This window comes from Tamandua tetradactyla, chromosome 20, assembly GCF_023851605.1.
Source record: "Tamandua tetradactyla isolate mTamTet1 chromosome 20, mTamTet1.pri, whole genome shotgun sequence".
Taxonomy (NCBI): Eukaryota; Metazoa; Chordata; class Mammalia; order Pilosa; family Myrmecophagidae; genus Tamandua; species Tamandua tetradactyla.
Window position 1 is genome coordinate 53,412,253 of NC_135346.1, and position 17,852 is coordinate 53,430,104.

The window sequence follows — 17,852 nt, forward strand, 5'->3', positions numbered from 1 at the left end:
TTTGTCCCATGCCAATCTTTTTTTATCTCAGTAAATGATGCCTCTATGTACCTGTATTAGTCAGGGTTCTCTAGGGAAATAGAACCAACAGAAGATACTTGTAAATATGAGATTTTATAAAAGTGTCTCGCACAGCTGTGGGAATGCAGGAGTCCAAATTCCAGAAGGCAGGCTGTGAGCTGACAACTCAGATGAAGGTCTTCAATGAATTCCCCAGGAATTCTCTCTTCAGGCTTCTCATTTAAAGTCTTCAACCGACTGAATTAAGTGTCTCTCACTGCTGAAGACACTCCCCTTAGTTGATTGTAGATGTAATCAGTCATAGATGCAATCAACTTACTGACGATTTAAATCCATGAAATGTCCTCACAGCAACAGATAAGTCAATGCTTACTTGACCAGACAACTGGGCACCACTATTTGGCCAGGCTGACACATGAACCTAACCATCACATCACCCACTCAGCAAAGTCAGAAATTTGGCAGTCACCCTTGAGTTGGAGCTCCTTCTTAACTTCAGCTTTGCCTCCTTGGTTCTTCAGGACTTTGTGATATTTCCATTTCTAATTGGCCTATTCTCTGATGACAACTTGGTTTAAATGACTAAGAGGGAGAATCTGGTTGATTTGGATTTTTTCCTACTGGTTTCTCCATGTTCTGAAGAGAGATTCCACTATCTTGTTGGTTGTACAGCTTCTTCAGTCTCTAGCATGTTCCCTGTCCTCATGAAATTGGTAAAGAAAATGAGTGCAAACTTTTTCAAAGTCTCATCATACCAGGCCAAATAAAAACTTATGGACAGGGCGGTGCAATGGTGGCTCAGTGGCCACCATTCTCGCCTGCCATGCCAGAGACCCAGTTCAAGTCCCAGAGCCTGCCCAGGCAAAAAGAAATGTCACGGACAGGTAGAGTTAGGAAATATCAAGCTCCAACTAATTTAATGTGGATGGAGGCTTCTGAGTATGTGTGTCAGTCTGTTGCTGTGCACACATCCAGTGAGGGCTTAACTTCAGCCATTTTTTTTTCACTTTTTGACTTTTCATTTGATTATTTTTTTAGAATAACTTTATTGAGATATAATTGAAATACCCTAAAATTCACCTACAATTCAGCAGGTTTTAGCATATTCAGAAATAAGCAACCTTCGCCACTATCTAATTTTATTTAAAATACTTGGTTCTTTCTAAAACTTTTGTTTTCAGCTCTCTGCTGAAATTTTCACATGTTCTTTATGTCCTTGAACATAGTAACTGTCATGATTTTGAAATCAGAGTTGGCTTACATCAGTATCTGGAGACCCTATGGGCCTGTTTCTTTTCCTTTTTAAATTTTTTTTATTGAGAAATAACCACACACGTACAGTCCAGCCATATTATACAATCAATGGCTCATTCCATGGTTGTGTATTCATCACCATGACCATTTTTAGAACATTTTGATCACTCCAGAAAAAGAAATGAAGAAGAAGAAAAAACTCATACATTCCACACCTCTTATCCCTCCCTCTCATTGACCCACTGTATTTCAATCTACCCAGTTTTCACCCTTTATCTCCTCCTATTATTTATTTATTTATTTTTACTCATCTGCCCACCTCCTGCATAAAAGGAGCATCAGACACAGGTTTTCACAATCACACAGTCATATTGTAAAAAGCTATATAGTTATACAGTCTTCTTCAAGTATCAGGGCTATTGGAACACAGTTCAACAGTTTCAAGTACTTCCCTCCAGCCAGTCCAATACAGTGTAAACTAAAAAAGTATATCCATTTAATGCATAAGAATAACCTCCAGCATAACCTCTCGACTCTGTTTGAAATCTCTCAGCCACTGAAGCTTTATTTTGTCTCATTTCTCTCTTCCCCATTTCAGTTAAGAAGACTTTCTCAATCCCTTGATGCTAGGTTCAGGCTCATCCCCAGGAATCCTGTCCCACGATGCTGGGGAGATTTACACCCCTGGGTTTAGGAGCAAGGGTGAAAACAAGATCTGCAGAATTTGCTGGGAGCAGCTGGTGTCAGGGTAGCAGCAGCAGTAAACTGTGGAGATTGTTATGTAGCACAGTCTGGGAGGAAGAGAATGTTTACCCCGAATGGTTATGTTAAGTATGAAGGAAGAGAGCACTGAAAGATAAGCACTCTGTTCCCTCAGGAAATGCATGCATGCCTTTTGTCACCCTGCAGTATATAGGCAGGATCTGGTTAAGAAGAAAGTTGTCTGTTGTCTGTTATGGCTGATCTTCAGACCCCCTGATCCCATCTGTCTCTTTCTCATCATTCTTTATATCCTTTGTGTTCCAGTCCCGTGAAAGCAACACCTGGGAGTCATGTTCTCTGGAGCAGGGGGGGCAGTGAGTTCACCTGCTGAGTTAGCTTAGCGAGAGATGCCTGTGGGCCTGTTTCTAATGTCCATTGATTTTGCTAGTTTTAGTTCATGTTATTTCGCTGTTTGCTAGTTATTTTTTAATCGTGTGCTGGACGTTTGTAAAACTGTTTGTAGGAATAATTGAAGCCTAAGATGGTGTTCTCTCCCTGCACAGAGGATTTACCCTCTCTCAGCACTCGCATTTCTGGATCACCCTGGTCCCCGTTTCAGAAATTGTGATTATTTGAAGCCCAGCTCCAGTCCCTATAAGGCCTGTTAACATCAGTTTTACTCTTACCCTTGGGGTCCCAGCCCAAAGAGCATGTTCGCCTGGTTCCCCACCTTCCTACCCTTGGCAGACTCTGGGTTCCCATCCCTGTGTTTTCAGCCTGGGAGACTGTCAGAAGCTCAGCTCAACATTTCTGTTACCCACCCTGGGATCAGCAAATGTTTTTGGAGTAAAACACCAAGATTGCCTCCCTTGGCCTCCATCCTTCCTTGAATCTTTACCTAGTGATTCTTTGCTATCTTAGAGTTCTCCTGTGCCTTCCAACAGATATATTTAAAGCTTCTGTTCAGAACTGGGCGGAATGGCCTAGACTGCCATCCCTGGAGGTGGAAGTTCTTTCTACTTGTGAATGAGACTCAGGGAACCCCTCTGGTACCACACAGGGTTACAATTCATCCATTCTGCAGCCTCCAGCCGCCCCCCTGGCTACACTCTAGATTCTAGGTGTTCAGGGGTCAGCTAAGTCTCACTCCTCGCCCTAGTGGAACCTGCAGTAACCCTTCTCCTCCTGAGGCCTCAACCCTTTGTGAGCTAATACTCCCATTCATCACTCTCTCCATCCTCAGCCTCCTGAATTGTTAAGGCCAGGATTTCCACTGTCCTCCCCGATTCCACTCTTTCCCAGCCTTCTCACTGCCCTCAGGGTAAAAGTCCGTCTCACAGAGGGATGGAAGCCATGGTGTATCCATACAATGGACTGCGAGGGATGGAAGCCATGGTGTATCCATACAATGGACTGCGAGGGATGGAAGCCATGGTGTATCCATACAATGGACTACTGAGCAGCGGCAGGAAGGAATGAAGCTGTGAGGCATGCAACTAGGTGAATGAACCTTAAAGACTGTATGTTTAATGAAATGGCAGAAACAAAAAGACAAATATTATCATGCCTCACTCATATGGATTTACATACAATATAAAAATGCGGTGAACCGAAGTGAACCATCGAGAGCATGGGTTATCAGGTTGGGACCTATTGTAAAGGGTCCCAGATCGTAAATGCTTACAGTGTGCACATATATTCAGAAGTTGTAACTGTTACTTCTAAATTCTGAAATACTGAGCTGTTTGTACATAACCTGGTGGTTTCCAGAAACTTCGGGTATTTTTGTGACACCTGAGACTCAGAGTTAGAGCTCTGAAGCTTTGAAAGTCAGCAGTACCCCATACAGGAACTGTTTAAAAAGTTGAAAAACTGATCATACTTCAACTAGAAATATAAATGAAGCTGATGTGGATAGGACTAAGTAAGGTAAATCACAATACAGGGTAAAGGATGATATGGTCCATATTTTAAAAATTCGACTTCTGTGTGAGACAAAGGAGGGATGTTTATTTGGTGGAAAATTTATATTTTTGGTAGTGCATCACCTAATTTTGACTTGTGTGGTCAGTTCAGTTGAACGCCATAAATACATGGAATTTTGAATAGGGCGTGAAATCTTGTTGGTTTGTATAGGTTAGTGTGATGCCCCGATATATTCCAGAGTAATTTGGGCAGAGAATAAAACATTATTTGCAAGGTTTCCTTGGGCACTGGGAAGAAAGAAGGAAATATTCAACTTCCTTATTTGGGGAATTCCTGATATTCTCCCAAGCAGTGGAGACAACTAATTCAATAGGTTGGGCCCTCATTCTTGGGGTTCACCTCTATGAAACTTATTCCTGCAAAAGAAAAGCTAAGCCTAATTATAATTATACCTGAGTCACCTCTGGAAAAAAAAACTGTTGTTGTTCAGGTGTGGCCTCTCTAAGCCAACTTGGCAGGTGAACTCACTTCCCTCCCCCCCGACATGAGAAATGAGACATGACTCCCAGGGGTGTAAATCTCCCTGGCAACGTGGGACAGAACTCCTGGAATGAGCATCAAGGGATTGAGAAAGCTTTCTTGACCAAAAAGGGGAAGAGATAAATGAGACAAAATGAAGTTTCAGTGGCTGAGAGATTTCAGAGTTGAGAGGTTATCCTGGAGGTTATTCTTATGCATTATATAGATATTTCTTTTTGGTTTATGGTGTACTAGAATGGCTGGAGGGAAGTTCCTGAAACTGTTAAGCTGCTTTCCAGTAGCCTTGATTCTTGAAGACGATTGTATAATGATAAAGCTCTTAAAATGTGACTGTGAAAACCTTGTGTCTGATGCTCCTTTTATCCAGGGTATGGACAGATGAATAAAAATAAATAAGGATAGAAAAATAAATAAATAATGGGGGGGGATAAAGGGCAAAAAATTGGGTAGATTGATATACTGGTGGTTAGTGAGAGGGAGGGGTATAGGGTATAGGTGTATGAGTTTTTTCTTTTTATTTCTTTTTCTGGAGTGATGCAACTATTCCAAAAATGGTCATGGTGATGAGTATACAACCATGTAATAATATTGTGAGCCACTGATTGTACACCATATATGGACTGTATGTGTGTGAAGATTTCTCAATTACCAAAAAAAAGTCAATCTTAGCCTGGTTTGCACAGCCTTGCCTGGTCTGGCCCTGTCAATCTATCCAGCCTCATCACCCATAAACTATATCCCAATCTCTGAATGCATGCTTTTTTACACATACTAGTTTCAAAATACAGCATCACTCACCTCCTCTGGGAAGTCTTTCCAGATTTTCCCAGGCTTTGTCAGCCTGAACTGAAACTCTGTTTCCCCATTAGGACTAGCATTTTGAAAGCAGTGTCACTGTCTTAGTCACCTCAGCAGCCCTAGTGCTTGGTACTGAATAGATGCCAATTAATGGGGGTGATCTCATATCCCATGTTCTATGTACCCCCTAACGCATTGTGTTTTTTTGCCACTGTCTCACGAATTCCTTTCCCCCGGAACCCCAGTCATTTTTCCAGCCCTTACTGGGAGGCATGCCAGCTGCTTATTCACCTGCATTCTTCCGACAGTAATCAATGCTGTATCCTCACTGACACGAGTACAGACTCGTGACCCTGTGACTGCAGACCGCCACCTGCTGGTGGGAAATTTTAACGCAGTGACAGCTCAGGGCTAGATACAGAGTAGGGAGGGGTTCTTAGTCTTTTTTTGTGTGCCATGGACTTATTTGGGGTTCCACGAAGAATCTGTTCCTCTCTTCAGAATTCATATTTTCAGATGCACAAAATAAAGCATATAGTAATACAAAGGAAACCAATCATAATGAAATACAGATTCCAGAATATTAGAAAACAATATATATAACCTATATGAATGATACACATCTCTATATAGTGATATCTACATATATACATATATCACATTAAATAACCAGATCTGCTGATAGGTCTAGTGAATGCCATAATTTCAAAGTGGCGATGAGCAAAAACATTAGGAGATGTCTGTACCAACCGCAATGTGATAGGAAATGCCTGTGGATTTCTATGGTAACAGCCACAGGAACTACTGATTTTATGAGTCTGCTCATTGCCTCCATAATCAAAGGAAATGCTTAACTTCCTTGAGAAGTTAGTGAAGCTAGAGACCAAATCTTTTGCCATCCAAGTACAAAGCCCCCCCTGAATTCTACCCATGGGTCCCTCGCCGGGGATTGGGGTGTGTGGACCCCAGGTTAAGAACCCGGAACGGCGTTCTAGAGGCATGGCACACAAACCTGCAAACAAGGCCCGGACTGCGGTGGCTCAGTGTCCGGGCGACTCCTGAGTAGCCTGACCGGGCAGCTGCCCGAGGGAGAGACCCTGTGGCGGAGAGCCTGACCCTGGAGGGTCTAAGCTTGAACCCCAGGCTGCTGATCACCAGTGACGTCTGCCTGACACTTCACCTTGCCCGCTGTCCATTCCCTCATCGATAAAATGGAAATCACAATGTCTTACTCTCAGGGTTGTTTAAAGGATTCAGTAAGTTAATACGTGAAAATTAGTATTTTATGTGAAATCACACTGATGTTAAATGTCTGTAGAAAATATTCACAATACACACACACACACACTCACGCATGCTCAGCCAAGTGCAACTTCTTTTAGAACAGACATCCTAAGGTCTGACTTGTTCAGAAGATAGGACATTGGCAAGAAGCAGGCAAGTGCTGTAAAGTCTGCCCTGCTTTTGTTTTTTTACCCCAAATCCCTAAAGAACACCCCAGAGTTCAAATAGTTTCTCATCTTGTTATTTTATTAGAAGCATATTTACATTCTTTGACGTTAACTTTGCAGAGAGCATTTTACAAAAGTTTGGTATAAAGTTTGGAAACTACATAAAAATAACTTCTATCCTTCATAAAGGGCACATATAAGTTAGTTATATTTACTCTGCTAAAAATGGACTGAAAATAAGAAACAGTTCTGCCTGTGCCGTACAGAGAACACATTAGCACGGGGCACAGGAAATACTGCGTGGCCTTCTGTGCAATGGGCATTGCATCCTGGCCCAAACATGAGGCTGGGAGAGCCGATCACACCCCACCCAGAAAGGCATAAGCAAGCGCTATTAGGGCACAGGAAACACTAAGCAGAGAAGCAGCAAACCTCTGGAGGGGATTCCAGTATGAATGACAAACCAACGAAGTGAATGATCGAAGACTTTTGCATGAACCGTGAAACTGGCATTTCACCTTAGACTCATTCGCACACCCCAGCTGCAAAAGGAAATATTGTAAACAAAACCCAAATCAGCCCTGCTGACCACTCTCCAGTGCTGGCCTTGCTCGGTGGAACTGGGTTTAGGTTTTGTAGTTACACGGCTGCTGGCTCACGTTTCCCCACCCGCCAGGCACCAGAGAATAAAAGGAGACAATTGTTTACCTGGTCTCATTTGCGTGAGGCCTGACAAGTGACCCACTTCGGTCACATACTGACCCAGGCAAGCTGAATGCTCAAGGACCTAAAAGAACCATCGTCCTGGCCACCCCACCAACCCCCAGAGCATATGGGCTGCAGAGTTAAGACTTTGGAACCCCAAGTCCCCAAATCACCTTTACCTGTTAAGTGGCAGCACGTCCCTTTCCAAGGACCCCGTCATGACCAGTGCCCTGAAAGCTGCCAGGGAACTGCTTTAGAAAAGCAAAGTAGTGAACCTTCATCTTTGAGAGGAGAAACAGTATCCAATTCAATATGCCCATATGACTCCTAAAAAACTCATCACTTTTATGTTTCTTTCCTCATCTTCCTTTTATTCTCTTTTTAAAGCAGGTATCTTCTGGAAGAAGCCAGACATTTTATATTTGTTTCAATAGAACAGACAGAAATCCATGTGAAAAAAAGTCCTCTAGGTAAATAAACTGAATGCTGGTATAAGCATGTCCTTTGATTGGGATATGCACATATACTCTGGGGCTGGTCGGCATCAGCATCTTGGCAGGGCCAGCTGAGCAGTCCGAAGGCCCAGGGGTCCACTTAAGATATAGAGAACCTGGGGTGCACGGGTGGTTCAGTGGTAGAATGCTTGCCTTCCATGCAGGAGACCTGGGTATGCTTCCTGGACCATGCATTTCCCCTCCCACCCCCAAGAAAAAAAAAGATAAAGAGAGTTGGACCTCTGCTGTGCTCCTGGCAGAAGTGTCTCCCTGGTGCTTTTTCTTCCTGAAGAGAAGTTCAAGTGATGGCCAGCCTCAGTCTGAAATGTAAGGTCACACTCCTCAACTACGAGGGGCCCAGGCCAAGAGGGGCAAAGCTTTCCTTCATCACTCATGGACAGGGTGGGCAAGCCCGAGAAGGGAGCAGCCTGTACTGGGAGAGGTTTGCATGGTGAAGAATTTATCCCTGAATGGAGGATCCTGGCTGGGGCCACAATGAACCACGGACTGGCAGGTCAGCCTGTGCTTCTGTGCTTCTCTCTACCATCTGCTGCACCTGATGGGCTCAGGAGCCCATGCTCCGGCAGCAAACCCATTCCAAACCACTGGGACACGAGGCCTGGGGGCTGGTCACTGCACGTGTTGGGTAGGGAGGGCACAAGACGGTACAAAACACACAGGGCCAGCAGAAGGAAAGGCTCATGCCTCCCTTCGCCCTCCCCTAAACTGTAGGCACGAGGGCAGCCCCTGGGCAGCTGGCTGCAGGGCAGACTCCATTGGGAACTGCAGTGGTTGTTCGGGGCTGTGATTCTTACCTGGCTTTGCAGGGAATCAATGACAAACCACCTAGAATTACAGTATAGACCAGCCCACGGTGACGTTAGGGGCAGCACTTTGTATTCACAGGAGGGGCCTCAAAGCCACGGAACACCCAATCCTCCTAGACCCTGAACCCGCACCAGCAGCTCAAATCACTTAGAGCTTGATGGGATCTGTGCTCAAAGAGAACCCTGCAGGGTCAGGTGACATAATAATAACCACCCTCCACTCCTGTTCCCCCAAGGAGCAAGCGAAACCTGTGGGGCACCAGATGGGGAGCACAGGGCAAAGGGCTGATTCAAGCTGGCACAGAAGCAAGAGGGAAGGTGGGTCCTGAGTTGCTTGTTCACAGAGAACGGGAGGGCTCCAGAGGCCCGCTGGCCTGCCAGCCGCAGCCCTGGGTGGCTGTTAGGAAGCATCCGCAGAGCTGTAGGGGAAGAACTTGGCGGCCTTGCTCGGGGTGGTGGGGTTCGGGCACTCTGCTTCCTCGCTCAGTTTGAAGAACATCTCCTGCTCCCACTTCTTCTGGTTCAGCTCTTCCTCTAGAGCCTAGGGCGGAGAGAGGACAGATAGAGCAGCGTGTGAGGGCAGATGGAGCACCGAGTGAGGGCGGATGGAGCACCATGTGAGGGCAGATGGAGCACCGAGTGAGGGCGGATGGAGCACCATGTGAGGGCGGACAGAGCACCATGTGAGGGCGGATGGAGCAGCACGTGAGGGCGAATGGAGCACCGTGTGAGGGCAGATGGAGCATTATGTGAGGGTGGATCGAGCATTGTGTAAGGGTGGATGGAGCACCGTGTGAGGGCAGACGGAGCAGTATGTGAGGGTGGACCGACCATTGTGTGAGGGCGAATGGAGCACAGGGTGAGGGTGGATGGAGCACCGTGTGAGGGCAGATGGAGCACCATCTGACCCCACAGGGCACAGGTCTCCCCATCACAAGACCCCCATCAGAACCCCATGACGGGCCTTCTCCTGACATTCCCCTCTCCGACCTTAGTACCGGGAGAACTCTGACTTCCCTGATTCCTTTCCCAGAGCCCAGCACCCAGGAAGTAAGTATTGCTTCCGCCTTCCTCCTGCCACACCTACATAGGAATTTCCTGTGTGCCAAGGGATAGAGTTTGGGAAAATGCCAGTCTAGATGGGGAGGGAAGAGAAATGAATGCACATCTCCCGGAAGGAAAACAGTCAAATGAGTCAAGGAAAACCGAGAAAATGAAGACGGTTTAACAGCGGAGATGTGAGAGTTGCACAGCGGGCCTCATCAAGGCACATCGTGCACAATCACCAGGGAAGTTCTTTTTTTATTTTCTTCCCTCCCCCTTCAAAATACAGGTACCTTTGCCCCATCCCCTGAGAGTCTGGTCCTGAAGATTTGTGGGAGGAATCAGGGGTCTCTATATTATAAAGGCTTAGGAGGTGACTCAAAGGGAAGCATCCAGTTGAGAAGCACTGCAGGAGCCCCCTTTGACATTTCATCTATATAAAATGGCTTCTGCCAGAAAAATGTCTTGAGGGATTTCCAATACTAAGCATTCAGTTAAGAAAGGAAGCTGAGGATAGTGGAGAGAACCCAGGCTTTCAGTCAGACAGACTCTGAGCTTTATTATAACCAATTGTGTGGCTTTTCCTCTAGGAATCTCACTTTCCCCATCTATAAAAGGCACCGTCACTACCTATCTTGCAGGGCTGTTGGGCAAATTGAGTTAAAAAATAATAGGTCGACAGCCCCTTCCAACATGAAAAAGTTACAATGGGCATAGCTCAAATATCCCTAAAGAGTGGAGAAAGATCCAAGGTGATGGTGGAGTTATACAGAGAAAGCAGGGTTTAACAAACGAGTATGATTATGAATCATACTGACATTTCTTTTAGTCTCCCATATCTTAGAGCAGCTAGAAGTAAAAACTCTGAATTGTGGAATTGGAACCCATACCAAACTCTGAAATCTGTTCTACAACTAATTGTAGTGATGTGCTTTGAAATTTATTGCTTTTTTTGTAGACGTATATTATTTTCACAAAAAAGAAAAAACAAACCAACTACAATTTGTTCTAAGTAAGCAGGGCAGGGGATCAGAAGGTCTGTGTAGGAGGACATAAGAGTTAGAAAGTACAAAACTTCCTTTTTAAAAATCCTTCTTCTAACTGTAAGGTTATAAACAGCCTGTTTATATCACTTTCTTAAAGAGAAATAGTAAAACACTGAGTAATTTTCCTTTGGCATTTAATAAAACAATGAATGTAAAAATACTGTGTAAATATGAATTACTCTGTAAAATACCCAAAACTGTTAATGATCTTCTTCAAAATATGCCCCTTCCAAAAGGCTTAAAAAAAGTGTTTCCATATTAAATCAAATTGACCTGCTGAGTCCAGAACAAACAGTAACTATTAAAACTAGCAGTCCCATTTTCATGGGTAAATTAGCTTCAAGAAAAAGCAAGCATTACACCAATATGAAAATATCTCCAAGACATACTCACTCTTTCTTTCTTAAAAATTTTTTTTTTCTAGACAAATACTCCCCTTCTCTATCCACTGGTAACCTCCAATCTATTTTCTGTCTCTGAGAATTTGTTATTTCTGATAATCTCTTATAATAGTCATATATACAATATTTATCATTAGGTGCTTTGGTTACTTCACTGAGCATAATGTTTTCAAGGTTTTTTCATGGTGTAGAATGTCTCATAACTTTATTCTTTTCCAAGAGCTATTAAGTGGAAGAAAAAAAACAAACTGCAAAACAGTGTATATATTGCCTTGTTCTTAAGAAATGTACATGGAAGTATTAAGTAATCACGGAACGTGATGTATACAGCCTACTCTCAAATGTTTTGAAAATAGATTAGACAGTGAGACAGACAGAGAGATGACAAATGTGGCAAAATGTTAAAAGTTGGTGTCTCTGGTTTTTTCTAGGTGGAGTATGTCGGAGCTCTCTGTATGGGATTTTGTATTATTTTTGCAACTGCCCTGTAAGTGTGAAATTATTTTAAAATAAAAAGTTAAAAAGGAAAAAAAAATAACAGGTTACAATTACTGAGCAGTTTCCACATGCCAGGAACTATTGTAAGTGCATGACATATTATTTACTCTTCACCCGATGAGGCAGATGCTGTTATCATCCCTATCTTATAGATAGTGGAACTGAGGCTCAGAGAGATTAGGTCACTTGCCCAGAGTCACTCAATGGTTGAGTCAAGGTGGGAACCAGGGTCTGTCCAAGCCCAGAATTCAAGCCCTGGAACACTACTATGCTCCACCCTCTCTCAGCCAGACTATACCTGCAAAGCCAGGTACATAGGAGGTGTCCCAAAGTGGCTTTCATTAAGAGGCATTTATTTGACCATCAGCCAGGGCCTAGAGAGCTCCTCATTTTCTCTATAGAAGTACCTGTTTTCACAGGATTTGACCAGCATTTTTGTTATGTCTCTCCACTTAAGACTATTCTTTAGATGCCCTGCAATAGTTTCAACAAAGAACTTAATTACCAACCCCAGCCCCACCACCCACCCCGTAAGATCCTATTCCCTCAATGTATGAAATTCTAGCAAGTTCTTTCTGCCTGTATTGAAAGACAGAGAAAGGCCATTTAATCACAATGGCAATTTTTCCAACCTGTTATAAACATCCATGTAAGGGAAGACAAGGTATTTGCAGTCATGCCTCCTTTTATTTGACTCAACTGATTTGAAAGTTATGGCAATTAACACATTCCTGGCTCAAATTCCCTCCTTTATTGGATGTATTATAAAGGTGGTTGTGGCAAGCAAACATTTGCATATAAACAAGATAAAAGCAGGACTGTTTAAGCCTATGTAACATGATTGCAAGAGCCAATGACTCTGCCACGCTTTGCCAACCCCCAACCCACATCATTCCTGTGAGCCCTGAACACCCCCAGGGGTCTATCTGAGACTGGATAAGTTTCACTCATTAAATTCATCTTCTAGAAACCTATAACCCCCAGCTGGTTCCTAGGCCAGGTAAGTCCTGACACCCACAGTTGCCAATCTCTCCAAGAACCTCAACCACTTCTACCCCCCTATCCTACACTATTGACACCCTTTTCAACAGGAAAAAAGTTAGAGTGGGCAAAATATCCCTAAAGATTGGAAGAAGGATCAAATGAGAAGGAGGGGATCTAACAGAGAAGTTACAATTTAACAAATGAGTCTGACTACTGAGTCATTATATTGATATTTCTTTTTTAGTCATTATATTGATATTTCTTTTTAGACTCCAGGGTCTTGGAGCAGCTAGAAAGAAATACCTGAAATGATGGAACTGTAACCCATACCAAGTCTTGAAATCTGTTCTATAAATACTTGTTAAAATGTACTTTGAAATAAAAAAAAAAAAAAGAGCCAATGCTTGTGAGAACAGGCCAGGAGGACTGAATGAGTGAAAAGAGCAGGGTGTGAGGCAATAGGGAGTGCTGGGGACTATGGTGAACTGAAGGGAATGTGCTCTGTCTGAAGGGGGCAGTTTCCTCTAAGCTCCAGCTGATGGCTGCCATGTGGTATGACAGACCTAGTGTTGTCACAGCCCTAGTGCTTTTAAAAGAAACTGGAAATCCAGATTTTTATATAGAATCCAATACTTAGAGATTGGCAAATTTCAAGGAAAATATAAATCACATGCTGTTGGCGAAATATAACATATCTGTAGGCCAATTCCAGCCAATAAGCCCTCAGTTTGTGACCTCGGCTCTAGCAATAATACCAATCTAATAATAACAGCTACCACTTTTGGAGTACGGAGAGGTTTTGGAGTAGAGGTAACGTGCACAAGTCTCCCGGCTAGTAATGGGGAGCTAGGACTTTATCCCACACCTCTCTGACTTCAAAGCCTGGGCTCTTAAACACTGTTCTACACCCATACTTTATTTCTCCATATAATCTTCAAAGGCAGAGAGTCAGCAATCTTTTCTCTGTAAAGGTCCAGAGAGCAAATATTTTTGGCTTTGTGGGTCAAAGAATCTCCGTCATAACTACTCAACACATAAGCAGATATAGATGATATGCAAATGAATGAGTCTAGCTGAGCTCAATAACATTTTGCTTACAAAAACAAGCAGAGGGCAAGCACTTGATCTTGAGACTTGCTCTTATAAAACATATCTGTAACAGAGATGCTAGGCCCACCTATAATCATGCCTAAGAGTTACTTCCAGAGAACCTCTTTTCTTGCCCAGATGTAGCCTCTCTCTCTCCTGAAGCCCAACTCTGTAAGTAAAATTATTACCCTCCCCCCTATGTGGGATGTGACATCCAGGGGTGAAAGTCTCCCTGGCAATGTGGGACATGACTCCCAGGGATGAGCCTGGCCCCGGTATTGTGTGACTGACAGTGCCTACCTGACCAAAAGGGGGCAAAGAAATATAACAAAATAAAGTATCGGTGGCTAAAGAGAGGTCAAACAGAATCGAGAATCTATTCTGGAGGTTACTTTTAGGAAAGTTTCAGCTAGGATTGCTATTTACTATGACTTGCCAAACCCCAACCAAAACCATTCCTGCCAGGGGGTGCAAGGGTGGTTCAGTGGTAGAATGCTCATCTTCCATGCAGGAAACCTGGGTTTGATTCCCAGACTATGCACCTAAGAAAAAACAAAAACAAAAACAACAAAACAAACCATTCCTGCCAACCCTAAAGAATATCCAGGGCTCTGAGACTCTTTAAAAGTTTCACTCTCTAAGTTTATTTTTCAGAAACCTATAACCCTCAGATGGTTCCTGGGCCAGATAAGCCCTGGAATCCAGTTACTAGTCTCTCCAGGAACACCAACCAGTTCCATCCCCCATCTTATAATGCTGACACCCCTTTTCAACATGAAGAAGTTAGAATGGTCATTGTCCAGATATCCCTAAATATTGGGAGAAGAATCAGAGGAGGAGGAGCTGTAACAGAGGAGAGAGAATTCAACAAATGAGCATGACTACTGAATCATTCTGTTACTATTTCTTCAGTTTCCAGTGTCTTAAGAGCAGCTAGAAGGAAATACTTGAAATGGTGAAACTGTAACTCATACGTTGAAATTTATTCTAAAACTACTTGTTAAATGTACTTTGAAATGTATTGCCTTGTTTGTACATATGCTATATTTCACTATAAAAATGCTGAAACAAACAAACAGGCAAAGGGCTGAAGTTTGCCAGCTCTAGTTTTAAGGAAAGAAACAGCATCTACATTTACAGCCCAAAACATGAAGGCTCAGGAAGAAGACACGACTTTCCTGAGGCCACACTGTGTGAACCAAAACCCAAGTAGCACTTCACTTACTCTACCAGATATTCTGTACTTACTTGAAAGAAAAAAATCTGAATTTTTCTAAAAATGCTCCACGAACATGCAATTCTCTCTCCACCCCCATATCCAGGAGGAGCTCGGGGAAAAAGCCAAGTGCAATGCAAACAGCGTAAAAACATATTTCAGAACGAAAATTTTTGTCTCTGGGTCAGTGTTCCAAACAGAAGAATTCTATAAAGAGGTGGCCCCTCCCAGGCAAAATCGACTGCCAGCTCCCCAAACACATTTCAGCATCTCCTCTGAACACACCACCCCTGGAAGCAATCTGGGAGACGAGATAGTTGCTAGAAGCAACCTGATCTTTGATTTTCAAAATCTCTCTGGACATATCAAGGGCATAGACCCTCCAGGTAAGAGAAACAGGTAAATGTTCATTTCCTGATGCCATCATCAACCCAACTGATGTCAGCAAAACATTATTGATCTGAATGCCGAGTATCGGAAGTCCCAGCAGGCTGTGGCTGCAGAAACTGATGACCATGGACCTGTAAACAGGAGGGTGTGGGAGCCTGGCCAGCTTTCAGCCAGAAAGCTCCATTAGCACGGGCTGAGGAGCCTCCATCCAAGGACTTCCAAGGCCATGACATAGCCAAGATGGGCAGCTGCCTCCTGTCCAGATCACAGTTACAGCAAGCAGAACTGGCATACGATGGCAGAACCAACCTCAGGACTCAGGACATGTGGGGCACATGGACAAGGAGAGTTGGGGCAGCTCTGCTCTCAGACAGCTTAAGGAAACGGAAGGAAATGAGTACACCTTTAGCCTGTACCATGGCTGTCAACTTTCTGCACAGCTTAGTACAATATTAATATCCCCACTTGACAGATGACTAACCTGAGGCCCAGAGGTGTAAATGCCTTGTCCAAGGTCCCAAAGCTTGTGGTCAGCAAGAACTTCTCAAGACCATCTAGGGAGGAGATGTAGGAGCTCTCCCCAACAGTATGGTCCCAACCTAGTCCAAGCCACCATTTCTGACCAATATGATTGTAATAGTTTCATTACTGGTCTTTCTCCTTCCACCATTGTCCCTCTAAAGCTCATACTCTATTCAGCAGCCAGAGGGAGCTCCTTTTAAAACATAAGCCAAAGCATATCCCTCCTCTGCTCACAATCTTCCAAAGCTCCCATCTCATGCAGAATAAAAGCCAGACTTTACATTGGTTCCTGCTACCCCTCAGACTTCATCTCTTACCACCCTACCTCACCTCAAAGACAGTCTTGCCTCAGAGCCTCTGCAGTTGCTCTTCCAACTGCTCAGAATGCTGTTCCTCCCGTTATCTGCATGGCTCCCACCCTCTTGTCCTTCAGGACTTTGCTCAGATGCCATCCTCCATGGCCTTCCAGCTACATTGCCTCATGTAGCCCCCCACTCCCAGCCCCAGACTGTCTCTTTTCTGCTGCTTTTCTTCTCCATAGCACACGGCACTTTATCTGATATATCTACTTGTATGTTCTCTGTCCGCCTCCTTTCATAAGAACCTCAGCTCCTGAGGGCAGGGACTTGTCTTTTTTGTTCAGTGCAATATGTCCAGTGCCTAAAACAGTATGGGGCATGTAGTATGTGCTCAAAAAATATTTGTTACATGAATCCATGAATGAATGAGTGAAAAAGGAATAAATGACTAATGATCAAACTAACTACAGAGACCAGTGGCACTACCAGAACAGGGAAGGGAGTTGTCAGATATCAGAGGAGGTACCTACCCAGTCAGCAAGGGGAGGGTTGCCACCCTTGAGTGGCACTTGCCCTGAGTCCTACAGACAAAAAGAAGCTAGTCAAGCAAAGGCTGGAGGGCACAGAATTCCTGTAGAGGGAGCAGCAGCCTAGGCAAAGGCCCAGCAGGGATGAGGGCAACACAGATGGTGGGGAGAGCTATTTGGGAATTGAAGTCTGTTTGGAGCATGAGTGGAAAGAGAGACTTGCAAGAGATGAGGCTAGAACAGTGATTCCCAAAGTGTGGTCCATGGACTCCTGGTGATGCCAAGACACTTTTGGGGGTGGGGGTGGGTGGTCAGCAAGTTCAAAACTATTTTCATAACAATATTAATATGTTGCTTGCCTTTTTCACTGGTTTGGCATCAAAATTAATGGAGGATAAAACTTCTGGAGACTTTGGAAGAATTAAGACAATGGCACTGTGCCAGTTTGAAAGTATTATGTACCCCAGAAAAGTCATATTTTAATCCTGATCCAATCTTGTGGGAGCAGCCATTTCTTTTAATCTTGATTCAACACTACAGGCTGTAAATTTTTGATTAGATTATCTCCATAGAGGCGTGACACACCCAATTATGGGTGTGACCTTTTGATTAGATGGAGATGAGACTCCACCCATTTCAGATGGGTCTTCATTAGTTTACTGGGATCCTTTAAAAGAGGAAACATCTTGGAGAGAGTTAGAAATGACAGAGCTGACACAGAGAGATGATACAGATGCCGACACTTGGAGAACAGAGACACAGATGTTTGGAGATACCTGGAGCCCAGGAGACATTGCCATGAGATGTTAAGCAAGTGTGAACCTGGAGACAGCCAAGGGAAGCGAAGAAATGAAAACCAGCCCTGGAGAAGCAAAGTGAGGAACCCCCACAGGGTCAGAGGCTGAAGGCAATGGAACCCAGGAGCAAGGGACCAACAGATGCCAGCCACGTGACTACCCAGCTGACAGAGGTGCTCCTAACCCATTGGCCTTTCTTGAGTGAAGGTAACCTCTTGTTAGTGCCTTAATTTGGATACTTCCACTTCCTTAGAACTGTAAATTTGTAGCATATTACATTCCTCTTTTTAAAAGCCATTCCAGTTCTGGTATATCGCATTC

The 17,852-nt window shown here is 43.9% G+C and overlaps 1 protein-coding gene across 2 annotated transcripts in view; it reads right to left on the bottom strand.

Annotated features, from left to right (window-relative positions):
• Positions 1-6,750: 6,750 nt before the first annotated feature.
• Positions 6,751-17,852, bottom strand: part of STK10 (serine/threonine kinase 10) — a 200,572-nt gene continuing 189,470 nt past the window's right edge. For both annotated transcript variants that reach the window (XM_077137647.1, XM_077137646.1), the window contains exon 19: positions 6,751-9,259. In XM_077137647.1, the coding sequence (XP_076993762.1) occupies positions 9,119-9,259 (141 nt within the window). In that variant the 3' untranslated portion in view covers positions 6,751-9,118. The remainder of the gene's footprint in view (positions 9,260-17,852) is intronic.